This window comes from Macaca thibetana, chromosome 2, assembly GCF_024542745.1.
Source record: "Macaca thibetana thibetana isolate TM-01 chromosome 2, ASM2454274v1, whole genome shotgun sequence".
Classification (NCBI taxonomy): Eukaryota; Metazoa; Chordata; class Mammalia; order Primates; family Cercopithecidae; genus Macaca; species Macaca thibetana.
Genome location: NC_065579.1, coordinates 139,717,315 through 139,745,143, shown reverse-complemented (window position 1 = coordinate 139,745,143; position 27,829 = coordinate 139,717,315). Strand labels below are relative to the sequence as shown.

Below are 27,829 nucleotides of genomic sequence, written 5' to 3'. Positions count from 1 at the left end.
TGGGCGACACAGTGAGACTCCATTAAAAAAAAAAAAAAAGAGATGGAAATAAAAGTGAACCAGCTGGGGAAAAAAGTTTTGTAATTCAAAATCATTTGTGTCTCTTCCAAGTCTCACTATTCTGTGCCCCTCTCTTCATGTTTTGACACTCCCTCCACACTCTTCTCCACTTACCTCTTCTTCCACAAGGTGCACATGCACAGACAGTGGGGGTGTGTCTTCTAAATCAGGATCTTGCCTGACCCTATGCTCAGGCCCTCAGTCTCTCTCCATCAGCTTTACCCAAAGAACCAGACCAAAGGTGACAAGTCTTATTTGTGGTGTGTGTTCTATAGTGTGTAAAATGCAAGGGTGATTCTGGGTGTACAAGGGAAGGCCAAGTAGGCCATTAACTACTTCCCCCCACAAATACTGCACACTGCCAGGCATGGCAATAACCAGGTACTGGGAATACAGACATCAGCTGGGTAGACTCCTCCTTTCCCTCAGCCATCCAGGGTCATTATTTTAAGTGATGATTACAAAGTTGTCAAATCACTCCTTCACTAATATGGCAAAAGTGTATCTCTGCATTATAAGAATGAGACAAAATTATTCTTGAGATATTTTTGTTTTCTTTTTGAGCAGGGCATCTCACTATGTTGCCCAGACTGGTCTTGAACTCCTGGGCTCAGGCAGTCTACCGTCTCAGCCACCCAGATAGCTGGGATTACAGGTACTCTCAGGTTTAACAGAAGGCTGAGAAAGGTTTTCTGTCAGGAAATCAAGGAAGGACGTGCGTTTCCTCCTCCTCTTGACAGGTGAACATTTATTCTATTTCTTTGCACTGGGATCATTCAAATAGAGCAACACTGAGCAAGCCTGAGCACCCACTGAGCACAGTGTGATGAGTTGGGGCTAACTTTTAACACTAACTACAGGTCCTGGGACTTTTATGCAGGCCCTTTGAAGTAGGGGTCGCCTGTCCTCTGTGACTTGATCAAAGGTACACAGGTGTGGCACGGTAGGGAGGCAGACAATGGAGGGAACAGGATTCGAACCAGCCCTCCTGAAGGCCGAGTCCTGGACAAGGCATTCCAATGAGGTGGGGGCGGGGAGTGCGGCCCCCCGCCGCGGCTCGGGCTGCCCCGCAGTCCTGAGTCACAAAGGTGGTTGCCAGGCGCCACGAACAGCGGCCGCCGCTTTGGAGCGTGCGACCCTCAGGGTTCAGCAGGTGAGCCCTGGGCCCGGATGGTGGGACTGGGCCCAGGTTCCCACCGCATCGTCCTCCTCAGCCAGAACCTTCTGGTCCCCGTCCCCGCATAGAGACCCAGGAGGCCCAAGCCCTTTCTTCCGGCTTGGAGTGGGAGCCTCTCCACTCTCAGCAGCTCCAGACCCTTCGCATCTCCGTTTACAGTTCACGACCTCAGCTGCATTTTGGCGCTAACGCCCCGTTTCCCAGGTGGGGCTTTGGAACGGGAAGTGGGGTGTGAAGGGGAAACCTTTTTGACCAGGAGAACCAGGAGTTCCCTATCTGGGAGCTACTGAGCAGCTTGAGCAGACTTCGTAGGTTCAAGCCCTTCTGGAGTGGTTGACAGTGACTTCTGGGCAGTGGGGATGGGATGAACCATCTTTAAACTTTGCGCGAAGTGGTGCGGGGACCTAGGTTTAGAAGCCCCTCATCCCATGTTGGTTCTGCCGAATATTTAGGCTGACTCCTGACCTCAAGTGATTGGCCCACCGTGGCCTCCGAAAGTGCTGTGATTGCAGGCCTGAGCCACCGCGCCCTGACTTAGGCTGGACATTTGACAAAGCCTTTTACTTCTACCTCTATTTCCTCTTAGAAGATGTGGCAAAAAAAAAAGGATCCTGGGGGCAGAGTCCGGTGGCTCACGCCTATAATCCCAGCACTTTGGGAGGCTGAGGCGGGTGGATCACGAGGTCAGGAGACAGACCATTCTGACTAATACGGTGAGACCCCGTCTCTACTAAAAACACAAAAAAATTAGCCGGGCGTGGTGGCGGGCGCCTGTAGTCCCAGCTACTCGGGAGGCTGAGGCAGGAGAATGGCATGAACCTGGGAGGTGGAGCTTGCAGTGAGCCGAGATTGCGCCACTGCACTCCAGCCTGGGCAACAGAGCCAGACTCCATGTCAAAAAAAAAAAAAAAAAAAAAAAAAAAAAAAGAAAAGAAAGAGAAAATGATCCTGGGATTAAATACTTTTTAAAATCTCATATTATGGGATTAAAAATATGCTTGGCAGCATTTATACTCTCTGCCCACCTTGTCATGGTGGTGTACCACGGTAGTCCCTCTTTTGGGTATGTGCTCTGAAGGTCAAGATATCAAGCACCAGAAGCCTTTCACAGGGTGTTTGGAATAGATAACTGTCCCTTGGGTGTCCCTTTCTCATTCTAAGGCCGCCCAGATATTTGAACATTTAGTACTTTGCAAAGAGCCTACATAGATCATGAGAAACATACTAGTTGCAGAAAATCAACAAATCCCCCATACTAACCATTATCAGGGGCAGGTCTTCTGGTCTGAAATGTCACCAACCATTTTTTTTTTTTTTTTTTTTTTTAATTGAGATGGAGTCTCCCTCTGTCACCCAAGCTGGAGTTCTATGGCTTGATCCCAGCTCACTGGAACCTCCGTTCAAGTGATTCTCCTGCCTCAGCCTCATGAGTACCCGGGATTACAGGTGCCCACCACCGCGCCTGGCTAATTTTTGTATTTTTAGTAGAGACGGGGTTTCACCCTGTTGGCCAGGCTGGTCTTGAACTCCTGACCTCAAGTGATCCACCCGCCTCGGCCTCCCAAAGTGCTGGGATTACAGGTGTGAGCCACTGTGCCTGGCCAACCGTTCTTTTTTTAAAATCAACTTTTCTATCTCACAAACGGTGGTGAAGATGTCAAAATTTTCACAGTATTTCTGGGGCAATTACTGGATAGGATGGGATCTGCTGCTATCTTCTGTGGGAGAAGGGGCAGAGAAATACACTTGGCTAGAAAGAAAAGGGACCCACTATGCCCACTAACAAAATAGGTACACGCTAAAAAAAGAATTAGCTTCTGAATTCAGTAAACCTTCTTGTATACTGGCAATGTTGAAGGAGAATGATAGAAAATTCTAATTTTACTTGCATAAATTTTGAGTTAGCAATATCCTCACAGCCCTTTTTAATCTTCAAAGGAAAAAGAAAATTAAGGTCTTATGGAACCAGTAGGTCTTCCACAGATGGAAAACAAACAAAACAGAAAAACAAATTTAAAAACACACCCACATCTAGAAAAACAAAAATCTTTAACAATATTTTGACTGGACTTTGGAAATGTTTCTCCTCCCAGTCTCCTACCAGCTCCTCTGAGGTGGTATATAAATAACCCAGGGGTCTGCAAGTTGCTCCCGTGTGCAGAGAAAATACAGTGGCCTTTGGGGCCAGGAGATGATCTCAGTAATGAATAGTGAAAGTTAGAGTTGTTTGAAAGGAATAGCATAAGAAATTCTCAAAATAGACAATGCAAGAGGGCTTGTATAAATGCAGATTGCTGGGCCCCACTTGGAGTTTGTTTCTGTTGGTCTGAGGTGGGGCCCAAAAATGTGCACATCTACAAGTTTCCAAATGATGCTGAAGTTCATACTTGCAAGTTCATACATTGTACAGAGTTCATACATTGCGAACCGCACAATTTTTTTTTTTTTTTGAGACAGAGTCTTGCTCTTTCACCCAGGCTGGAGTGCAGTGGTGCAATCTTGACTCACTGCAACCTCTGCCTCCTGGGTTAAAGCGATTTTCACGCCTCAGCCTCCCCACGTAGCTGGGACTACAGGCGTACGCCACCATGCCCGGCTAATTTTTGTATTTTTAGTAGAGACAAGGTTTCACCATGTTGGCCAGGCTAGTCTGGAACTCTGATCTCAAGTGATCCGCCTGCCTCAGCCTTCCAAAGTGCTGGGATTGTAGGCATGAGCCACTGTGTCCAGCCATAAATATTTTTAAGATATGACTTTTCTGAGCTTCTTCTAATCTCAAGTAATAAGGTCTCATCATGAATTCTCAGCAGCTTCTGTCACCTCAGAACATATAGATTCTGTCATTAGCAGCTAACAACATAGCATAGGTCCTAACAGTGGACCTATATTCATTTCATTTCAGACAAATCATTTCCTCATCTATAAAATGGGTTAAGACCTACTTCCAAAGGCTTGTGAAAAAGTGTAATATAAAGTTTTAGTACACATAGCAGTTGCCAGATCAATATTTGTAATCATTCCCTACTTCCCTTTATTAGAATTACTAATACCCACGCTGGGCGCAGTGAGTCACGCCTGTAATCCCAGCACTTTGGGAGGCCAAGGCAGGTGGATCACCTGTCAGGAGTTGGAGACCAGCCTGGCCAACATGGCAAAACTCTGTCACTACTAAAAATACAGTGAGCCAAGATTGCTCCACTGCACTCCAGCCTGAGTGACAGAGCGAGACTGTCTCAAAAAAGAAAAAAAGAAAGAAAAGAATTACTAATATCCTAACACCTGTTGGAATCTATTCATGGGAACTATAGAATAAGTTTATGTCAATAGTGAGACAGAGATGGGAATTTGAAAGTCCATACCATCGGCCGGGCGCGGTGGCTCAAGCCTGTAATCCCAGCACTTTGGGAGGCCGAGACGGGCGGATCACAAGGTCAGGAGATCGAGACCATCCTGGCTAACACGGTGAAACCCCGTCTCTACTAAAAAAAATACAAAAAACTAGCCGGGCGAGGTGGCAGGCGCCTGTAGTCCCAGCTACTCGGGAGGCTGAGGCAGGAGAATGGCGTAAACCCGGGAGGCGGAGCTTGCAGTGAGCTGAGATCTGGCCACTGCACTCCAGCCTGGGCGACCGAGCTAGACTCCGTCTCAAAAAAAAAAAAAAAAAAAAAAAAAAAAAGTCCATACCATCATGAAAAGCATGTCAGGGAAATTCCATGCTCTGATTTCCCTCCTTTAGGACTGTCAATGGCAGGATACCAGCTCTGGTCACCATGGACCCCACTGGATGAGAGTTTCCAATGGCTGCGGCACACGACACCTATACCTTCCTCCAAGCACCCCTTCAGGGCCTCTCCCTGCTTCCCACACACACCATCTGACCTTGAAGTGCAGCTGTGCTTTCAAGAGGTCACTCTAGTCCTAGACAGCCCATTCCTGGAATCTGGAGTGAGTCCCAAGTTACCCTGTCACACATCAGAATTGCGAACAATGAACAACAAAGGACTGGTCAGGAAGCCCCAGCCCATCCGCCTCAGTGGAGTAGATTCTGTCTTTGGCAGGGTTATCACAGCTCAGCCACCAAAATGGACCGGGACTTTCAGAGTTTCAGACAAGTCAGCCTTTTGCAAAATCATTAGCAGGGAGCACCAGTGGCCCATTGGACTGAAGGAGCCTCAGATTCAGATGACAGTGACTATGTGCAAACAGATGCTGCGCTCTATCCTCTTGCTGTATGCAACTTACAAAAAGTGCACCTTTGCCTTGCAGCACTCCAAGTAAAGGGTCCTCATTTGATCCCCATTTCTTCACACCATGCCCTTTGGCATGTAACTGAAGCTTACAGAAACCTGTCCATGTAAATGAAACTGTGTCATTGCCCCAGCCATCTTGCTTTTGTTTCAAGCAGTGATGATTCAGGAGCCCCTTTCATCCCTTCCCCTCCAAAAAGGACCAATGATAGAGAACAAGGAAAAACATTCCCATTGTAAGGTTGAACCATTTAGAGTCAAACTAGCATTGACATGTACATGTGATAACCATTAAACAAATGATATAAACCAATGAGCCTAGTGTGAACTCACATAAACACCTAAGATCACAATGAATTGGGGGAAAAAGGGGTGTAGAGGAGAAAGATATGGATTTCATGTACCAGGGGATGTCAAAAATCTATACATAGGTCAAGCATTAGTTTAAAACCTCCCCCAACCAAAACAATGAAAATAAGAAAAAAACCCTAACTAACCACACCCTAATACCATGGGAGTGTACAAAAGTGGGTAGAAATATACTGATATTAAACAATACGTACAGCCTGGCAAGAAAGATCTTGGTAGCACTGAACGAAGCTAGGCTTTCTGGTAGGCTACATGGAACTCATGACTCTCCATTTTAGCTGAAATGTACTCCTAATGTTCTATTTCTAATAAACTACAAGTAATTTTGTAGCATTTTTTTGTTTTTTTCTGTCATCCCAGCTGGACTACAATAGCATGGTCTTGGCTCACTGCAGCCTCAAACTCCCAGGCTCAAGGGATCCTCCCGCCTCAGCCTCCTGAGTAGCTGGGACTACAGGTGTGGGCCACCATATCTGGCTTTTTTTTTTTGAGATGGAGTTTTGCTCTTGTTGCCCAGGCTGGAGTGCAATGGCACGATCTCAGCTCACTGCAACCTCTGCCTCCCAGGTTCAAGCGATTCTCTTGCCTCAGCCTTCCTAGTAGCTGGGATTACAGGCATGTGCCATCATGCCCAGCTACTTTTGTATTTTTAGTAGAGACGGGGTTTCTCCAGGCTGGTCAGGCTGGTCTTGAACTCCTGATCTCAGGTAATCTGCCCGCTTTGGCCTCCCAAAGTGCTGGAATTACAGGCATGAGTCACTAATTTTTCTATTTTTTTTTTTTTTTTTTTTTTTTTTAGTAGAGATGGAGTTTCGCCACGTTGCCCAAGCTGGTCTCAAACTCCTGGGCTCAAGCAATCCCCTGGCCTCAGCCTCCAAAAGTGTTGGGATTACAGGCATGAACCGCTGCACCTGGCCTTTGTAGCATTCTTATAACTAGGTTGGCCAGGCGCGGTGGCTCAAGCCTGTAATCCCAGCACTTTGGGAGGCCGAGACGGGCAGATCACAAGGTCAGGAGATCGAGACCATCCTGGCTAACACAGTGAAACCCCGTCTCTACTAAAAAATGCAAAAAAACTAGCCGGGCGGGTTGGCGGGCGCCTTGGGAGGCTGAGGTAGGAGAATGGTGTAAACCCGGGAGGCGGAGCTTGCAGTGAGCTGAGATCCGGCCACTGCACCCCAGCCTGGGCAACAGAGCAAGACTCCATCTCAAAAAAAAAAAAAAAAAAAATTAACTAGGTTAGGTATAACTCAGAATATGGAAATAAACATTATATATACAAAGTTAACACGAGTTTGATGCTGCTTTTTTATTTTATTTTGGTCTTTTTTTTTTTTTTTTTTGAGACAGAGTCTTGCTGTGTTGCCCAGGCTGGAGTGCAGTGGCACGATGTTGGCTCACTGCAAGCTCCACCTCCCAGGTTCAAGCGATTCTCCTGCCTCAGCCTTCTGAGTAGCTGGGACTAAAGGTGCCCACCACCATGCCCGGCGAATTTTTTGTATTTTTTAGTAGAGATGGGGTTTCACTGTGTTAGCCAGGATGGTCTCGATCTCCTGACCTCATGATCCACCCTCCTCGGCCTCCCAAAATGCTAGGATTACAGGTGTGAGCCATGCGCCCGGCCTTTATTTTGGTCTTATACTATCACACCAATCAAAAAAATTTAAAAAGCAGCCAAAACATTCCTTTTGACTTTCTTTGGGCATTGACAAGAAGTTTAAGTCGACCAGGCATGGTGACTCACGCCTATAATCACACCACTCTGGGAGGCCGAGGCGGGTGGATCACGAGGTCAGGAGTTCAAGACCAGCCTGGCCAATATGGTGAAACCCTGTCTCTACTAAAAAAATACAAAGATTAACCAGGCGTGGTGGTGTGCACCTGCAGTCCCAGCTATGCAGGAGGCTGAGACAGGAGAATCACTTGAACCTGGGAGGCGGAGGTTGCAGTGAGCTGAGATCGTGCCATTGTACTCCAGCCTGGGTGACAGAGTGAGATTCCGTTTCAAAAAAAAAAAAAAAAAAAAAGGAAGATCATCAAGATCAAGTCAATCCTCCAGAAAGACCAGATATATCTCATTTCAAATGAAATTGGTTCTTATAATAGGAGACATTTCTTTTTTTTTTTTGAGATGGAGTCTCGCTCTGTCTCCCAGGCTGGAGTGCAGTGGTGCGATCTCAGCTCACTGCAAGCTTCGCCTCCCGGGTTCTTGCCATTCTCCTGCCTCAGCCTCCCAAGTAGCTGGGACTACAGGCGCCCGCCACCACACCCGACTAATTTTTTGTATTTTTAGTAGAGATGGGGTTTCACCGTGTTAGCCAGGATGGTCTCGATCTCCTGACCTTGTGATCCGCCTGTCTCGGCCTCCCAAAGTGCTGGGATTACAGGCATGAGCCACTGCACCCGGCCAGGAGACATGATTTTAATCGGCAGAACTATGTTAGCACCAGTCTCCATAATTTCTCTGCACAAATCTCAATTCAATTCCACCTAATCCTTGAATAATGAAGCAAATCCAGAAAGATAAATGAGGCAGCTGAAGCAGAACTTAGAAGAGAATTTATTTGTAAAATTGGTACAAGCCTAAGTTCTAGAATAAATCAGTTTCAAAACTAGCTCCCAAAGTCCAGAATCATGACTCAGAGATTTTACTCTGCAGTGTAGCACAGCTAGGTTTATCCAAACCAATAAATAATGCTACATTAGAATCCTGAGCCAGGGACTGTGATGATGTTAGATAATCCATGATGTCCACAAGTTAATAAAGCCCCCACTTTAAGAACAAAAGATGGCCAGGTGTGGTGCCTCATGCCTGTAATCCCAGCACTTTGGGAGGCTGAGGCAGGTGGATCATGAGTTCAGGAAATCGAGACCATCTGGCCAACATGGTGAAACCCTGTGTCTACTAAAAATACAAAAATTAGCCGGGCATGGTGGCGTATTCCTGTAGTCCCAGCTACTCAGGAGGCTGAGGCATGATAATCGTTTGAACCTAGGAGGTGGAGGTTGCAGTGAGCCGAGATTACGCCACTGCACTCCAGCCTGGGCGACACAGTGAGACTCCATCTTAGGAAAAAAAAAAAAAATAGAGGAACAAAAAAAGGATCCTTCCAGTAAGAAAGGTAAACAGCGGATTTCAAACTCTTAACACAAAATGATCAGTGGCTGGCAGAGACACAGAAGCGGGCAACAATCTGTCTGGGGTCTAATCAGAGTCATCATAACTCTCATCACTGTCTTGCTCCTTTTCTCCAGCACTTACTTCGTCTTCTTCACCATCCTAAGGGGCAAAGAATAAATAAGTATTTTAGGTTACTGCTCTGGGTGACCTCTGGAATACAGTTCCTAGAGGATACACAACTGTACTACTGTCACTGTTAAAACTTTTATTTATTTTTTTAAAGGAGTCTTGCTCTGTTGCCAGGCTGGAATGCAGTGGCGTGATCTCAGCTCACTGCAACCTCCGCCTCCCAGGTTCAAGCGATTCCCCTGCCTCAGCCTCCCAAGTAGCTGGGATTACAGGCATGCACCACCACGCCCGGCTGATTTTTGTATTTTGGTAGAGATAGGGTTTCGCCACGTTGGCTAGGCTGGTCTCAAACTCCTGACCTCAGGTGATCCGCCTGCCTCAGCCTCCCAAAGGGCTGGGATTACAGGCCTGAGCCATCGCACCCAGCCCAATTTGCATAATTTTAAACAAGCCATGGTCCTCCAGCTCTACTTCATGTGTATGACATAGGAACAAAGAGGGCATTCAATATAGAATGAAATATTTATTACAAGTGGTGCTATGGCAGTGCACGGTGGCTCATGCCTATAATCCCAACACTTTGGGAGGCTGAGGTGGATGGATCATCTGAGGTCAGGAGTTCGAGACCAGCCTGCTCAACATGGTGAAACCCTGTCTCTACTAAATATACAAAAACTAGCCAGGCATGGTGGCAGTCACCTGTAATCCCAGCTACTTGGGAGGCTGAGGCAGAAGAATTACTTGAACCTGGGAGACAGATTGCAGTGAGCCGAGACTGCACCACTGCACCTCAGCCTGGGCGACAGAGGGAGACTCTGTCTCAAAAAAAGAAGTGCTGTGCTGGTGTATCTCAACAGGAATCCAGTACAAAATTCTGTTCTGTCTGGCTTACAATTCTAGTATGAGAGATTTGCTTAGGGGAAAGTACCAAACTAATAGGATACTGTCTGCCTCAAATTCTCTGAGAAAAAGGTGGAAGGGGTATATTATACAAATAAAACTGTGGACCATGTAAATAAAAGAACTTTTTAAATTTGAGACAGGGTCTGTCATCCAGGCTGGAGTGTGATGATGGCTCACTGCAGCCTCCACCTCCTGGGCTTCAGCAACCTTCCCACCTCAGCCTCCTGAGTAGCAGGGACCATAGGCATGCGTCACTATGCCTGGCTAGCTCAAAAAAATTTTTTTTGTAAAGATGGGGTCTCAAGCTGGTCTTGAAATCCTGGGCTTAAGCAGTCCTCCCACCTTAGCCTCACAAAGTGCTATGATTACAGGTGTGAGCCACCCTACCAGGCCAGACTTTTCATACTAAATGATCTTTCTGGATCAGACTCAAACGGCATTACAGACAGAGGCCCCACAGCAGGGGTTCTTAAATCTGAGATTTTGGTGTCTATAACCTACCTGAATTGTGACAAAATTTTATAAATGTACGCTTTTTTTTTTTTTTTTGAGACGGAGTCTCGTTCTGTTGCCCAGGCTAGAGTGCAGTAGCGGGATCTCAGCTCACCACAACCTCCACCTCCCAGGTTCAAGTGATTCTCCTGCCTCAGCCTCCCAAGTAGCTGAGACTACAAGTGCGTGCCACCACACCCAGCTAATTTTTGTATTTTTAGTAGAGATGGGGTTTCAGTATGTTGGCCAGGCTGGTCTTGAACTCCTGACCTTGTGACCTGCCTACCTCAGCCTCCCAAAGTGCTGGGATTACAGGCGTGAGCCACCGCACCTGGGCTTATTTTTCATTTTTTTGTGGAGATAGGGTCTTGTTATGTTGTGCAGCTTGGTCTTGAGCTCCCGGGCTCAAGCAATTCTCCTACCTTGGCCTCACAAAGTGCTAGGATTACAAGCATGAGCCACTGCGCCAGCCATGTATACATTTTTATTTAGCTTTCTTCAAATTCTCAAAAGCATCTGTACCACAAAAAAGAGTAAGAACTTCTATTTTTATTTCAGTTCTCTAAGGTGGCAGCTTCTGACTCTGTGCTTTGGCTTTCACCAAATGCTTTCACATTTCTATTTTCGTATGTTTCAAATGTGTTTAAATGGTTTAACTCATTCTTTTCAACACTCAGAAAATACTTCGATGACTTCTCCCTTCTAAAATGATTTCAGATATGGATTCATGGAAAATGAAAGGCTATAATGCAGAGAATTGTCAACTCTATAACAAATGCCACAACTCGAGATACTCAGTAGCGATTCTAAGATTGTGTGGTTGTTTTTTCTGGGTCCCAAAAAATTATATAAGCACAGAAGCTGTTATGGAGGGAATGGAAATGGGCATAGAAGTACTTGACAATAAACATAAGTAGGCAAAGTTCTGCTCCACCAACTCAGAACAATAACAAAATGCAACCATCAGTGCCTGACTCTGGTGCCTTTTGCAGAGATACCTCAGTGGCTTTGCTCTTGGAGGCCTGGGATGACATGTCATCCTCACTCTCATCTGCTGTGCTCTCCTGGGAATTTTGGGACTTAATCTCTTCACCCTAAATGTGAATGGACCAAGAAAATTGTGGGTTATAATGACCACATTTAGGGTAATAGGGGAGAAGGTTGAGTTTACAGGCAATACAAAGGAAGATATTCTAGCCATTCAAAACACGGTCAAACATGGATACCAACTTGTGATTCAGCATCTAGAGGAGGGATACTCAACTCCAGGTTTCTGAGATGTCTGTGGCTCTGATACAAAAAGTAATGTAACAAAAGGTTCATCTTGGTATGCTAGCATCACACTACATTTTAAAAGGCTAGACTGTATTGGTGACTCTAAGTTGATGCTGAACATGGTTCTAAAATTTCCCAAATACCTTAAAGTATATAAGCACCATTACACCAACTACGAAAGGCCATGCAGAGGCTAAAGGACAGTACAGTGAAGTGTTTTTTTTTTTTTTTTTTTTTTTTTTTTTTTTTTGAGACAGAGTCTTGCTCTGTCATCCAGGCTGGAGTGCAGTGGCCTGATCTCCGCTCACTGCAAGCTCTGCCTCCCAGGTTCATGCCATTCTCCTGTCTCAGCCTCCCAAGTAGCTGGGACTACAGGCGCCCGCCACCTCGCCCGGCTAGTTTTTTGTTTTTTAGTAGAGACGGGGTTTCACTGTGTTAGCCAGGATGGTCTCGATCTCCTGACCTCGTGATCCACGCGTCTCAGCCTCCCAAAGTGCTGGGATTACAGGCGTGAGCCACCGCGCCCGGCCCAGTGAAGTGTTTAAGAGCATCAAGTCTGGATTTAGGACTGTTTGGACTCAAACCGTGGCTCCACTCACTTACTGTTGAATGACATTAGGTAAATTACTTAACTTCTTTGAGTTTCAATTTTTACGAAGAAACAATAGTATCTGCCTCATAAGGTTGATGTGAAGAAAGGAAGTTAATTCTCTGTGGTGCTATTTTATATATTTCATATATAACTGACTATAAGACTCAGATATTTTAAGCATGAAAGAAAAGGGCTTATACTACCCTATCTGAAAAATGTTGTAACTCCAAAGTAGTATTATAAACAACACAAGATTTCAGCTAATCAGACAATTAAAAAACCTTATAAATGCTCATTAGTTAAAATTAGAGATTAATTTATAATTTCCGGAATAAGACAGATTGGCTTAGTATAACTAAACAAAAGAAATGTTTGTCCCTATACAAAAATGTTATTATGAATCTACCCTCAGTGGGGCTTAAAGGAGCCCCTCTGGCTGTGGAGAGAGGTTTGTACTGGTCTGACTCCTTTATGTCTGAGGCATTGTTTATATCAATGGCATGTTTTGGTGCCTTGCTGCCTAAGATGAGGGGTATAGCCTGTGACTAGGGCCCATGAGCAACATACCATAACTTTAAGAGTTCAACAGTCACAGACTTAAGAGAAAAGTAGCCTTACTGAGAGACCAGGGCTTAGGTGAACTGCCTTACATGCCATCTGATGCTGTCACAAAGAATAAGATTGGAGAATTATCACTAGCAGGATCCAAGGCTTACCTGCAAGTCCCGGTTTTTTAGATTGCCCAGCCAGAAAGCCTCTCTACAATTGTTGAGGGTGAGCATAGCTTTGACTCTGCAAACTAACAGTTCCAGGGTCTTTTTGAGCAGAGGCACATGTTGTGTGAGTCTCGTGTCCTGGTGAATCTGAATGGAGATAAATAACATCCATCTTTTGTGAGTTTATCATCATGCCTTCATATTTCTTTTTTTTTTTTTTTTTTTTTTGAGATGGAGTCTCGCTGTGTCGCCCAGGCTGGAGTGCAGTGGCCGGATCTCAGCTCACTGCAAGCTCTGCCTCCCGGGTTTTTTACGCCATTCTCCTGCCTCAGCCTCCCGAGTAGCCGGGACTACAGGCACCCGCCACCTCGCCCGGCTAGTTTTTTTTTTGTATTTTTTAGTAGAGACGGGGTTTCACCGTGTTAGCCAGGATGGTCTCGAACTCCTGACCTCATGATCCGCCCGTCTCGGCCTCCCAAAGTGCTGGGATTACAGGCTTGAGCCACCGCGCCCGGCCCATGCCTTCATATTTCTTATAGAAACCTTTGAATACTGAATAAGGATATAAGCCCCGCCAATATGAACCAACAGTATGTTCCATCGAACAGGAATAGCTTGGCAGAGTAATCCAAAGACAATGGCAGCTAAATAATTCAAAGCCTAGAAGACATACCACTACCACCTCTGGTTCCTCTTCATAACCTCTTGCTGGCCGATCATCAATGAATTTACCTAAAATATTCTTGAATATATATTTTACTGATATTAAACAATAGAGTAGCCCTATTTAGCTAAGAGAATTCCTTAAAAATTCACTGTGCAGCCGTGAAGTGGAACTTGCAGTGAGCAGAGATTGCACCACTGCACTCCAGCCTGGGCTACAAAGCGAGACTTCATCTCAAAAAAAAAAAAAAAAAAAAAAAAAAAAATTCACTCTTCAGGACCTTACACATTTAGAACCAGAAGAGGAAGTAAGTAACAGAAACTGGACTCAAGAATCATTTGGTTTGCCAGCGACTGCAGAACTCTAGGGTTCTATGTTCATTCAGACAAAACATGACAATACCTCATTAACTATAAGAAGGCTTCAAGTGGAAAAATCCTTTAATGCTAAGATGTTCTCATAAGACACAGATGCATTCCTTGAAAGTAAGTAGCACAGATGAAAGCCTCTACAGATGGCTGCTTTAGAGCCACCTCCTGTCTCCTGCAGGATCATCACTTACATCACAGTCCTGTCGCCTAGGGGACTTTGCAGAAGTAAACATATACCAGCATTCTATTCCTCTCACCCAAGAAGTTTCTAGAGGAAAAAGAGCTTTGGAGTTTGAATCATATTTCAGATGCAGAGATTCCCCTCTAGAGGACTGCCCGATCTGAAGCAGCAACTAAGGATTTGCTCTGAATAAACTGCCTTTGGACAGACACAGTCCCAGATATAAATGAAGAAGGACAGCAGCCCATGGATCTCCCAATAGCAACTGCAGATTAAGCCAACAGGCAGGCTGCTGATAGGATCTGCTTCCCTTCTTACCTTGGAATGCCCACACAGGTGATGAAGCAGCCTTGTGTCCAACTGTAAGGTTTCCAGTAAGCTCAGAACATCTTCCTATAACCAATAAGTTTATAAATACTCTATGAAATGTACTGATTTCATTTTAGATTCAGTATACCCTTGGAATCAAAAGCTCCAAAGAGGATAAACTCTGCAGGTTCCAGCCTATGCTGATAATCATCTTAATTTGCCTCTCAAATAGGAGGAATAGCAGCTACCGCTTATTCTCAACTCTCCCATTTCTGTCCCTTGTATAAATCTGAGAGTTATAAGACCTGCATTTTAGTTTTACATAGGTTACCATGTCTCAGTTTTCCCATCTGCAACATTAGGATAAAATACCACCTTCCTTTTCTCTTTCAGGGCTATGAGGGACCAACCAAATATGGTGAGTGGTTTGTTCAACTTGCTAAGTATGTATAGGAAATAATCTGATTCTATCCTTACTTCATCACTCTAGCCCTGGGTGCCATTGGCTAAAAAACTGTCAAGAATGTTCATTACCACAGCAAAGGGTTTTATGACACAAAGGAACTTTTTTTTTTTTAATCATTTCTGAGTATACCTACAGAAGCATAAAGGAATAAGCAAATGACACACTGATACATGAGGACCTGAGAGTGCAGTAGCACAATAAAATCAAGCTAAAAGGAAAACCACTGTCGGATCTGGAGAAGTAGAAAGGTGGGTTTGATCCAGAGTGGGTCTGAGGAGTTCAGCCTGCTTTGGAATATTCAGTCCTATTTGGGGATCTCTGGCTATAACTGAAGTGGATCAGAGGAACCCAGGTAGAATACTCCCAGCCTCACCCAGGAGTCACCATGGACATAACTTCTGAGCAACTCTTCAGTGCATATCTTTGTTCTCTGCTCTTAGCTCTTACCCGGTGTTTTCTAAAGCTGAAGTCTAGGAGCGGCATACATTGCTTCAGAAATGCTTCCACAAAGAGACGTCCGTACTGAAGAAGAGAGACACACTGTTATCTCTAGCTGAGGTATCTCACTGAAAGGCCCCTTTCTGAGGCAGAATAGCCTCATTCTGCCCAAGGGTTTTATTTTCTTATTTATATATATAAAAAACAAATTGGGAATGGTCCAAAAGGTTTATTTGGAGAATGTAACTTAACACAAAAATCAAATAGGCCTGTTAACTAAGCCCCAGAATTAGGCAGACTTACCTACCACAGATACAGTGGATGGAAAGGGAACTTGCTCAGCTTAGGAGTGAGAGCATAGAGGAGTAGAGGGGAGCTGTATCTGAGGATAACTTACTCCCAAGAGGGAAAAACTGGGTAAAGCTGAGGAAGCATATGACCAATTTCTAAACTTCCCAATCAGATAAATCACTCCTCTTTCCAACTCGTCCAGCTCCCACACTGCGCAAGGGTGGAGTAAAAAGGGAGAGAGTGACCAGCAGATAACAAGAATGGGGCACCATCCACTTGGAAGGAAACTTCAGGAGTGGGGAAGTAGCATTCTCCCCATAACATTCCGACTGGACTTCCCATCAAATCTAGGGCTAATACAGGCTATTCCCATGAAAGAGAAGTTTGGCAATTCTCAGGATATCAGATCCCACATTTGTAAGGCCACCACATAGACTTTAAAGAAGAATCATCTACTCCTTCCTCCCTTTTGCCTGGTAAGGAATGGCAGGGAAGGTAACTACTGCTCCTAAACTCAACTGCCCTGAAGCCATTCCTCCTAGTACTAAGATTCTTACCGAAAGTTTTCAAATTCATAGGAAAACTGGCTTCTCCAATCATCCAACTAGGGTGGGAAAATGTATCCATTGCCTTCCCTAAACTGGCACAGATTCTGGAAACTCTGGCTTGTGGGCAAGAAACTGAGCAATTTATCTTAGCTGAGGTCCTCTCTAGAGTGATCCACAGGAAGAATATGAAACAGGGCCCAGTAAATCTCTCACCTTCAAACATACATGCAGAACAGGATGACTGTCAAATACCTGGAGAGGTGAAAGACAAGAAACCAAGGCTGAGATCTGCTCCTTTGAGCACTCCAGCCTCTTTCCCACTGTGCAAAACACAGCTTTGGGTTCTGTAGAGAATACTAAAATGGAGGAATGTCAACATTTAAATTAATATTACAAAGCAGCATAAAGTAATTATCACAACTGGAGTTCAAGAAAAGGAAGAGAAAAGCAAAGAGAAATAAACTGATTCCAACTGGAAGTGTTCAGAAGATGGCATTATTAGAGGTCCAAAACCTTGATCTGAAGACTTAAGAAAGACTGGATGAGGCTGGGCATGCTGGCTCATGCCTGATATCCCAGCATTTTGGGAAGCGGAGGCTGGTGTATCACTTGAGCCCAGGAGTTCGAGGCCAGCCTGGGTAACAGAATGAGACCCTGTTTCTATAAAAAATAGAAAAATTAGCTGGGCATGGTGGCATGTGCCTGTAGTCCCAGCTACTCCAGAGGCTTAAGTGGGAAGATTCTTGAGTCTAGGAGATTGAGGCTGCAGTGAGCTGTGATCACCCTACTGCATTCCAGCCTGGACAACAGAGTGAGATCCTGCCTCAAAACAAAAACAAAAACAAAAAGACATGAAAGAGATGGAAAGGAGAGGCAAGGACATTCTAGGCTAGGGGAACAAGCTGAGCAAAACCACAATGGAGTCGGTGAGAGTACAGTGTGTTTAAAGGAGAACGAGGGCTTTCAGGGTTAGAAGAGGGAATGTGTGCTCAGATCACAGAGGACCCAAGGCAAGGTGAAAAAGTTAAGAAATTACAGATGGAAGGAGTCATTAAATAGTATTGTGGCATAAGTAGAAGGAAGAAAGGAAGAGGCAAAAAAAAAAAAGCCTAGTGAGAAAAAGGGTTATCCAGGACGGGTACGGGGACAAAGGAAGAAGACAATTCAGGGAGAGCAGGCCCCAAGGAAGAGTGGGAAAAGGAGCAAGGACAGTCCATTTTGGAAGCCAGGACACTTGGTTTCTGCAGTTATTTGGTGAGATGGGTCAAGGAGCCTCCATACTCACCTTTATCAAGTTGATGAGGATACTGAAGTCTCGAACAGCCATGTTCCAGTAGAGGAGCTTCTCTTCATGAATCTGGGGCAGCCAAATATATGGGCACCTCTGAGTCATAGCCAGATACTTCCCTTAGTATATTCTCACTAAGATATAGTTCTTGAATTACTAGCTATACAGATATTTAAGCCAATTATCCTTCCCAAGAGATGTAGCAACCAGTGCATCCACAAGATGGTTCTGAGGCCTGCGCATGTTGTGGTAACATTAGAACACCTCATAGAGACAGACATCCTAAGAAGTTTCCTCTTCAGCAATTCCCAAGTAAGTAAAAGCCTTTGCAACATGTACTGGCCATCAGACCAAGTGTGGTGGTTCATGCCTATAATCCCAGCACTTTGGGAGGCTGAGGCTAGAAGATTGCTTGAGCCTAAGAGTTCAAAACCAGCCTGAGCAACATGACAAAACCCTGCCTCTACTAAAAATAGAAAAATTAGCCGGGCATGGTGGCGTGCACCTGTGGTCCCAGCTATTCAGGAGGCTGAGGTGGGAGGATCATCTGAGCCCAGAAGGCAAAGGTTGCAGTGAGCCAAGTTTGCATCACTGTACTCCAACCTGGATGTCAGACTTAGACCCTGTCTCAAAAAGAAAAAGAAAAAACATATATTGGCTGTAGCTTCTCTGCTTCCCTATGCTAGCCCTTTACTTGTGTAGCTCTGTTCTGGTTAGCAGGCTGCCAAGATCCACAGTATCTCAAACAGACTGGCTTACCTCATGTCAGTTAACAGGAGGCAAACTGGGCAGTAGCCAAGGAAAACAGAGCCCATTCCTCATCTCTAACTAGAGGGAAAGGAAATTAAACTAGGAACTCTTTGAAAAAAATCCTGAATCTCAGAAACTCAAAACAAAACAAAACAAAAAACAGCTTAGGAGAAAACTTGGACCCAAGAAATAGAATCAGCAACTTCTACCGGGCGCACTGGCACATGTCTGTAATCCCAGCACTTTGGGAGGCCGCGGCGGGTGTATCATGAGGTTAGGAGTTCGAGACCAGCCTGGCCAACATGGTGAAACCCTGTCTCTACTAAAAAATACAAAAATTAGCCTGGTGTGGTGGCACATGCCTGTAATCCCAGCTACTCAGGAGTCTGAGGCAGAAGAATTGCCTGAACCCAGGAGGCGAGGTTGCAGTGAGCTGAGATCATGCCACTGCACTCCAGTCTGGGCAACAGAGCAAGCAAGACTCTGTCTCAGAGAAAGGAAAAAAAAAAAGAATCAGCAACTTCCAAGTAATCCAAAGTCCACTTCTTGAAGTGACTATATCTTACTCACCTGCTGCGAGTCTGCTGCTGTGCCAGGCTCAATTTTTTTCACTGTCTTCTCTAGTTCAGCCATCATGACACGGAAGAAAACAACAAAAGTGTGCCTAGAAGACGAGAAAAGCATGCATGCCTACGCCATGATGCACTGCTTAGAACTACTTGGGAAGAATCAGGAACCAAAAGTATCTTCCTTCCCTACCTCTCTAAATGTCCTTCACTAGGGTCCTTAGGAAGAGGATGGGGGAGTGGAAAGGACTCAGTAATAGGGACTCAGTAATAGGTCCAAGAAGATTGCCTGTCAAACAATGGGATTAACTTTATGAAAGGATGTGGTATGGTAGTATGGAAAAAGCAGTGAAGTAACAGTGAGAAGATCTGAGTTTGAGTCCTGGTTCTATGTTTATTTTATTGCACGTGTAAGCTTGAGAATTTCCCTAGCTCTCATTTTCCTCAACAGTAAAATAGGGGCAATGATACCAAAGACCTCACAGAATTATCAAAAGGATCAAACAAGATAAAGTAAAAGTGCTTTATAAACTGAAAAGACTACAAATGTTAAGATAACTATTGATATTCTGAGACACAAACCCATTAAGTGAGACATACGTGTGAGCACCCTGTTCTCAAGATGGCTAAAATATCTCAGCTGGGCACAATGGCTCACGCCTGTAATCCCAGCACTTCGGGAGGCCGAGGCAGGCAGATCACCTGAGGTCGGGTTCAAGACTAGACTGGCCAACATGGTGAAACCCAATCTCCACTAAAAATACAAAAATTAGCCGGGTGTGGTGGTGGGTGACTGTAATCCCAGTTACTTGGAAGGCTGGGGTAGGAGAATCGCTTGAACCCAGGAGGCAGAGGTTGCAGTGAACTGAGATTGCGCCACTGCACTCCAGCCTGGGTGGCAAGTTTTCTCAAAAACAAAACAATACAAAACAAAAACCACCAGGGTCCTCTCAAATGTATTAGCTGAGAGCCCTTAAAAGGAATCCACAGCAAACTCTCTTTATTGAATGAATGAATATATCTACTGTCTATATCAGAATTAGATGAGGAAGAGCAAAGCAGTTGTGTGGAAGCTACATACATTGGACAGTGTGATGATGATTCTTTTTTTTTGAGATGGAGTTTCGCTCTTGGTGCTCAGGCTGGAGTGCAGTGGCGCAATCCCGGCTCACTGTAACCTCTGCCTCCCAGGTTCAAGCGATTCTCCTGCCTCAGCCTCTTAAGTAGCTGGGATTACACGCCCAGCTAATTTTTGTATTTTTAGTAGGGACGGAGTTTCACTGTGTTGGCCAGGTGGGTCTCAAACTCCTGACCTCAAGGTAATCTACCTGCCTCAGCCTCCCAAAGTGCTGGGATTACAGGGGTGAGCCACCGCGCCCAGCCTGATGATGATTCTATCTTAAGGGAAAAACTGGAGGAAAGAACTCCCTTACCTGGTCAGTGTAGGGAATGTGGAGGAAGACACATCTTTAGGAGAGTTGATCAGTTCTGGGACACCAACACCAGCAATCTCCTCTATGGCCTTCAGAATGCTATCTGTGTGCTCCAGGTAGATACTGCATTGAGAATCAAATATTTGACCCACTGATTAACAAAGTAGAATACACTGCAGATTCCTCAAATTCCTCTATGATCTGAATTAACAATAAGCAGTTAGCTGACAGCATAAAACAGAACCAGAGGATCTTAAGATCCACATGTTCCAAATTGTGTTCATTTTTAACCTACTTCATTGTTTTCAAATTCCCACTAAAAAGGTCATTTGTCCAGTCTCTGACAAAAAACAGTAGCAAAGTAGAAAATGGCTATTTGGCTCATTGGAAGAAACCAAACATCTCACCAGAGCAAAGCATGGAGCTGGTCATTAGAGATGCTGCTCTTCTCTTTATCCCCACTTGGCCACACCCGACAGAGGAACTGTCTGGCAAGGGAAGCTGTTAGAAAAGAAGACAAAGGAATCTTACATATGGGAACTTGACCTCATTCTTGCTTTTCAGGCTTTTGAGGATATCGATCAAAAGGATTATTAGTTTACATTTACTAAGACGGTCCTGGTCTAACAGGCAACTTACAAAAAGCTGTCATGTTCCTGAACCACTGGCCCTTTTGCCAGACATAAACTCATTTGTCTAAGGCTCAACACGTCCCACCCCAACCCCATCCTGAAATACACAAACATGCAAACATGAACATAAATACAGACACACAGAGAAAAGGAATGCTGCTGGGCAGTGGGAAGGCCAATCTTGTTCCTCCTGAGCTGGCCAATAGCAGTGGTCACCTCCAAGATTCAGACCAAACCTTCCCCTTTTAATCAATAGGGAAAAATAAAGGTTTGTTTTGCATTTTTATCTTACTTTCTGATGTGCTGCAAACTAGGATGAGCCGCATTCTAAGAGCTATAACAAAAGACAGTTAAAGAAAGAAGCCAGGGCTGGGCACAGTGGCTCACGCCTGTAATCCCAGCACTTTGGGAGGCCGAGGCAGGCGGATCACGAGGTCAGGAGTTTGAGACCAGCCCGACCAACATGGTGAAACCCCGTCTCTACTAAAAATACAAAAATTGGCCAGGCATGGTGGTGCATGCCTGTAATCCCAGCTACCTGAAAGGCTGAGGCAGGAGAATTGCTTGAACCTCAGAGGTGGAGGGTTGCAGTGAGCCAAGATCGCACCATTGTACTCTAGCCTGGGCGACAGAGCGAGACTCCGTCTCAAAAAAAAAAAAAAAAAAAAAAAAAAAAAGAAAAGAAAAGAAAAGAAAAAGGCCAGGGAAGAGGCTAGTATTTCTTTTACACTTGACCCTGACTTCTCCTTTATCTCCTACTTTATTAACCTCATGGTTTGTGTAGTTTTGTCAAATGTCTCAGATAATTTTTTTTTTTTTTTGAAAAGGAAGAACATGATTAAACTTAAGCCAAAGAGAAAACTAAGCAATTTTAGCAGAAATCAGTCAGGTTGTTCTGGGAAAATGACCTTCTTGGTATACCAAGAGGGCCTGTCTGAGGTTATGTGGGGATTTACATGTAAAAATGTCCTGGGAAGCCCCAAGTTTACAAGTGTGAGATATTAGTCCTATTCATCACAAAAAAAAAAAAAAAGGATCTGGGGCCCATCACCAATTTTTTCTTTGTTCTGAGTAGAAGCTGTCGATTTCTCCAAAATAACCATCAAAAGTCTGATGAGATAAAGAGCACACTGGAAACTGGGAATGCTTTGATGGAAATTCTGCAAGTAATGGAAGCTCTGGCTGTAAGAAGACAAGAAAAACAAACAAATGCAATAATATCCTATGTATTACAGATATATTTAAATCCACATGACGTGCCCAAGTCCCTTTAAGTGTTTGATGGCCTAATCAGAATCCTCCTTATTTTCAGGTGCTTTAGTAGCAACCCTCTTCAAGCATCTCGGTAGAAAACCATACCTTTGTATGGAAAAAGCCAGAGCAGAAGACAGCCCCATGGATGGAATGTTGGCCTTGAAGGGGTCATGTATGCTGAGAAACCCAAGCACCACGCTAATATGCACAACCCTAGATAAATTATCTGCTCTTTAAAGCCTTAGGCAATACACTGAAAATAATTTTTAAAATCTGGGTTCACAGGCCGGCCATGGTGGCTCATGCCTGTAATCCTAGCACTTTGGTAGGCTGAGACAGGCAGATCACCTGAGCTCAGGAATTAGAGACCAGCCTGGCCACATGGCGAAAATATCTCTACAAAAATACAAAAATTAGCAGGGTGTGACAGCATGCACATGTAATCCCAGCTACTTGGAAGGCTGAGGCAGGACAATCACTTGAGCCCGGAAGGCGGAGGTTGCAGTGAGCCGAGATCACTCCAGCCTGGGTGACAAAGTGAGACTCTGTCTCTCAAAAAAATAAAAATAAATAAAAATAAATAAAAGAAGAAATAAGGTCCTGACCTATAGACAGGGATGATAAGCACTGACTGCTGACCCAGTGATAGTCTAGGTTATCAAGGGAAGTCAGAGAAAGACCAAGTCAAATCTGACTGAAGGGGGAGGGGGCTGAAAAGCCATGCCCCTGAGATCATCTCACCTCCCTTGTCCACTGCCTACCCCTCAGTCATGTAAGGTCTTCCTACAAGACAAGGGGAAAGAAGCAGGTTATCAGTGATAACTAGCTGCTGCCTAATTACCCAACCCTGCTGGGAGACAGTAGGTCCCTGGATAATCAAGAGTTGATTACAGATGGTCAATGTTTTCATCATTATTACTTGAAAAGGCTGTGTTTATGGGCTGATACATTCATGAAGATTTAGCATGATTATTCAAGGCTTCTAATACTTCAGGATTTATCAGAATATATAGATGAGAACGCTCATATATGAGAAGAGTAGCTGAAAATAATTTCCTTTACAACTACTGAAAGACACCCAGGTATTTTCAAGAAAGTTGCCAATCCTGTTCCTAGGAGTTTCTTGGGACAACAATCTTGGCTATGTAGTCTGACTCACCTGAGCAGTTCCTCCAACGGCTGGCTGTGTTCTCCCTGTTTCAGTCGGCTACTAAGGACATGGAGGGCTGAATACAGTAAATTCTGATTTTCAGGTTGAGAAAATCCACTCCTAAGGAAGTCAAGGTAAGAGGGGTTAGCTTAGTTTCTGGAAAACTACTTGGATAATATTTAAGGATCCTGGCCTCCAGTCTATACCATCAATAGTTTAACAGTTTGAAAAAAGAATTGAGAGGTCAGGCGTGGTGGCTCATGCCTGTAATTCCAGCACTTTGGGAGGCCAAGGCGGGCGAATCACGAGGTCAACAGATGGAGACCATCTTGGCCAACATGGTGAAACCCCGTCTCTACTGAAAATACAAAAATTAGCTGGGCGTGGTGGTGGGCGCCCGTAGTCCCAGCTACTCAGGAGGCTAAGGCAGGAGAATCGCTGGAACCAGGGAGGCAGAGGTTGCAGTGAGCGGAGATTGTGCCACTGCACTCCAGCCTGGTGACAGAGTGAGACTCCATCTCAAAAAAAAAAAAAAAAGAAAAAAGAATTGAAATGGAAAGTACTGAAGTACCAAATTCAATCACAGCTCTAAGTATCAGAGTAGAAATTGAAATACATCCAAAGTAATCTTTCCTGAAGTCTTCACAGGCTTCTTTTCTTCTTTCTTGTCACAGGTGTGAGCCACCACGCCTGGCCCATAGGTTTATTTTCAAGGGCAAAAAGCTCTCCTTCATTCCCTACATTTTAGAGATAGGTAGTCTTCTTAAAAAATATAGGAATAATTTTGTCCAACTGCTAAATCAATGTCCAGCCCATAGTGGTACTTACCCATTCTCCTACATTAACCAGTCAAGTCTTGACATTTCTATCTTTGGATTACCTTTCATATTGTCCCTTCCTTTCCAAGCCCAGACCATCATTTTGGCCAGGCCCCTATCAATACATGTGTAGATCATAGTGACACATGTATTTTTGAGTGTTCTTTTTGCATCCCTTTTCAATCTGTCCTGCACGCTGCTGCCAGAAGGGTTTTCCTAAACCACTGCTTTCATTGCATCATGGCTATGATCATAAAACTCCAAAATGGCTTCCCTGGACAACATTTAAATTATTCTGCCTGACTTTTGACGCCCAGCACAATCTGACTTCCTAGATCTTCTCCTCTAGAAGCATTTTCCCAACCACCAGTGATAGTAATTCTTTTCAACAAATGTATTCTGAGGGCCTATTAGGTGTCAGGTTTTATGTCTACCATAGCTTCAATGAGATATAATTGATGTACAGCAAACTTCATGTATTTAAAATGTTCAATTTGGGCCAGGTATGGTGGCTCACGCCTCTGATGCCAGCACTTTGGGAGGCTGAGGCAGGTGGATCACTTGAGCTCAGGGGTTCGAGACCAGCCTGGGGGCAACATGGAGAAACCCTGTCTCTACCAAAGAAAAACAAACAAACAAAAAAAAAGCAAAAATTAGCTGGGCATGGTGGTACGTGCCTGCAGTCCCAACTGCTTGAGAGGCTGAGGTGGGAGGATTTATAAGCCTGGAAGATAGAGGTTGCAGTGAGCTGCGATTGCATCACTGCACTCCAGCCTGGGCAACAGAGCAAGACCCTGTCTCAGGGGAAAAAAAAAAAAAGCCGGGTGTGGTGGCTCACACCTGTAATCCCAGCACTTTGGGAGGGTAGATCATGAGGTCAGGAGTTCAAGATCAGCCTGGCCAAGATAGTGAAACCCCGTCTCTACTAAAAATACAAAAATTAGCCGGGCATGGTGGCAGTCGCCTGTATGCTCAGCTATTCAGGAGGCTGAGGCAGGAGAATCACTTGAACCTGGGTGGCAGAGGTTACAGTGAGCCGAGATTGCGCCACTGCACTCTAGCCTGGGCGACAGAGTAAGACTCCGTCACACACATACACACATACACACACACACGCACGCACGCACACAAGCATGGGAAACAAGTTCAGAATATACTATGTAAAACCACAGGCTAAATTGCTAAAAATATTCCTGTATCAGACCCTGGTGGATATATGCTTTCATTTCCCTTGGTTAAATACCTAAAGACGGAATGGCTGAGTCACATGGTAGGTACACGTCTAGCTTTTTAAGAAACTACCAAACTATTTCTCAATATGGATGTACTATTGTAAAGTCTCCCTAGAAGCATGTGAGAGCTCGTTGCTCCACATTCTCACCAACACTTGGCATGCTAAGTCTTTTTAATGTAGCTATGCTAGTGAGTGTGTTGTGCTATCTCATCGTGCTTTTAATTTGCATTTCCTTAAGAAGTAATAAATAAACATCTTTTCATGTATTTATTCTAATTATTGTTTTTATAATTTTTAGAGATGGTTTATTTTCTGTGTTAACTTCGCTGGGCCATTGTGCCCAGATTTTTTTTTTTTTTTTTTTTTTTGAGACAAGGTCTGGTTCTGTTGCCCAGATTGGAGTGCGGTGTTGCAATCTTGGCTCACTACAACCTCTGCCTCACAGGCTCAAGCCATCCTGTCACCTCAGCCTCCTGAGTAGCTGGGACTACAGATGCATGCCACCATGCCCAGATAATTTTTGTATTTTTTGTAGAGATAGGGTTTTGCCGTGCTGCCCAGGCTGGTCTCGAACTCCTAAGCTCAAGTTATCCACCCACTTTGGCCTCCCAAAGTGTTGGGATTACAGGCATAAACCACAATGTCAGACCCCTTTCACACGTGCCATCCATAAGTCTCCTCGATAAATTGTTCAAATTTTTTGTCAGGCACTGCTTTTAAGTACTGAGGATATTAAAATGACAGACATCTGCCTTTATGGAGCTCAGAGTCTAGCAGGAAAGACTGCTGAACAAGTAATTATAATAAAATGAAATTAAGTTTTATCACGAAACGGATACCAGAGTGTTAGAAGAGAACTGGGGGTTAGAGAGGCAGGATGGATGCTTAAGTCCAGATCTCAAGAGATGTGATGAGTCAGAAAAAGTTGGGGATCAAGAAGAGTGGGGGTCCTGGCAGGAGAATGAACATGTGCAAAGCCTCCCACATAAAAGCTATATGGGGTGCTGAAATTAACTCAGTGAGGCTAGAGGCAGAGTATAATATAATAAATGGAATAGCAGGAGTCAGAAAAAGACCTAGAGGCTAGGTAAGAGAGTTTTAACTCAAGAAAAATCTAAGAGCAATCAGAAATCCAAATTGGGATAGGATCAAATTGGGTTTATGTTAGGAAGATCACTCTTACTGCCATGTGAAGAATGGACTGAGAGAGGCCAAGTGTGAACCTAGCCCAGTCCAGGTTGAGAGATAATGGGAGTTTGGAAGCAGTGGAGAAACAGGGACAGATGGCTATCTGGATGTTATTTATAACAGAAAATAAAATCAACAGGATTTGGCAATCAGATGTGGGAAAAAGACGGTGGAGAGCAGAGGGAGGGACAAAGAATAACTCCTGGTTTCTGGTTCAGGCAATTGGTGGTACCATGTACTAAGCCAGACAAAGCTGAAGGAGCGTGCTAGGGATGACACATTCCATTTTGGATGTGGAGTCTGAGGTGTCAATGACACATCTAAGGAGGTGTTGAGTAGGCAGTTGGATATAAATGCCTATAGCTCAGAAAATAAATTTTGGCTAAATTTAAGCTTGGGTAGGATTGACCAGAAATCTTGTATAATGAGAACAGAGAGCCCAAGGTCTGTCCCTGATGAACAAAAGTATTTAAGGGGCACACCTCCCTTAGTTCTACTTTTGTCCATGTTGTACCTTCCACCTCCTTCCTTTATCTCTCTAAAGGCCATGTACCCTTCTGGGGTTCCCTCGAGTCCCACTGTTTCCATGAAGGTATCATGGAATAGTCCAGCTCACACTGTGTTCAGCCCGTCACCAAACAATCTGGAATTAAAGCATGCTAAAGGAAACTGGACTGAGGATCAGATGGCCAGATCTGTTATATGTTAGCTCATCAGCAAGTCACCTAATTTGTCAAATGGTTAACAATAGTGACTCCAAAGGACTCAGAGGGTATCAGATCAAATGAAATAATACAGACAAGAACACTCCCACAAAATTAAAGAACCATATTTACATAAGGTTTTTGAACCTTTTCTTTCTTTTCTACATTTCAGTGCCTTGGTGACTGTTAAGTAAAAGCAAGTATATAATCATTTCTCTCCACACTTCCCACATACTTACCAAGCAAAAAGCCCATGAAAAATCTGCAGCAGCCTTTGATAGCAGGAAGACATTATGTGGTACTCCTGAACTTTCATTCCTGGTCCATCAACTACACCATGATTCTCAGCAGCTAAACACTAAAAATAAAAATGATTTTAGGACAGTTGCTTCAGTAATTGTCCTCATTTTCCTTTTTCTCAGCCAAAAATAAAACCTCATATTTGCTTAGTGGCTTCTAAGTC

The 27,829-nt window shown here is 44.4% G+C and overlaps 2 protein-coding genes and 1 long non-coding RNA gene across 13 annotated transcripts in view; 2 read left to right on the top strand and 1 right to left on the bottom strand.

The window, feature by feature from the left end:
- The first annotated feature begins 1,201 nt into the window (after positions 1 to 1,201).
- FANCD2OS (FANCD2 opposite strand) lies at positions 1,202 to 5,619 on the top strand. The gene is made up of 2 exons (XM_050778738.1): positions 1,202 to 1,441; positions 4,974 to 5,619. Exon 2 carries the CDS (start codon positions 4,982 to 4,984, stop codon positions 5,513 to 5,515), a length of 534 nt encoding a protein of 177 aa, XP_050634695.1. The 5' UTR covers positions 1,202 to 1,441; positions 4,974 to 4,981; the 3' UTR covers positions 5,516 to 5,619.
- Positions 5,620 to 8,390: 2,771 nt separating this feature from the next.
- FANCD2 (FA complementation group D2) overlaps positions 8,391 to 27,829 on the bottom strand; it is a 144,030-nt gene continuing 124,591 nt past the window's right edge. For all 11 annotated transcript variants that reach the window (XM_050778645.1, XM_050778644.1, XM_050778650.1 and 8 more), the window contains 13 exons: positions 27,606 to 27,724; positions 23,432 to 23,542; positions 22,070 to 22,200; positions 20,794 to 20,887; positions 20,387 to 20,509; positions 18,958 to 19,051; positions 17,635 to 17,706; positions 16,563 to 16,601; positions 15,520 to 15,594; positions 14,616 to 14,690; positions 13,082 to 13,228; positions 11,497 to 11,592; positions 8,391 to 9,133 (listed from right to left, as the gene is read on the bottom strand). In XM_050778645.1, coding sequence (XP_050634602.1) covers positions 9,059 to 9,133; positions 11,497 to 11,592; positions 13,082 to 13,228; positions 14,616 to 14,690; positions 15,520 to 15,594; positions 16,563 to 16,601; positions 17,635 to 17,706; positions 18,958 to 19,051; positions 20,387 to 20,509; positions 20,794 to 20,887; positions 22,070 to 22,200; positions 23,432 to 23,542; positions 27,606 to 27,724 — 1,251 coding nt within the window. In that variant the 3' untranslated portion in view covers positions 8,391 to 9,058. The remainder of the gene's footprint in view (positions 9,134 to 11,496; positions 11,593 to 13,081; positions 13,229 to 14,615; positions 14,691 to 15,519; positions 15,595 to 16,562; positions 16,602 to 17,634; positions 17,707 to 18,957; positions 19,052 to 20,386; positions 20,510 to 20,793; positions 20,888 to 22,069; positions 22,201 to 23,431; positions 23,543 to 27,605; positions 27,725 to 27,829) is intronic.
- On the top strand, positions 14,360 to 22,179 carry LOC126947736 (uncharacterized). Its single transcript, XR_007723185.1, has 3 exons — positions 14,360 to 14,633; positions 15,000 to 15,024; positions 22,094 to 22,179. It is a non-coding gene; the product is annotated as an uncharacterized LOC126947736 (long non-coding RNA).

Coding starts and splice junctions, on each gene's coding strand:
- FANCD2OS (XM_050778738.1), top strand. CDS start 4,982: ATGGCAGGATACCAGCTCTGGTCACCATGGACCCCACTGGATGAGAGT.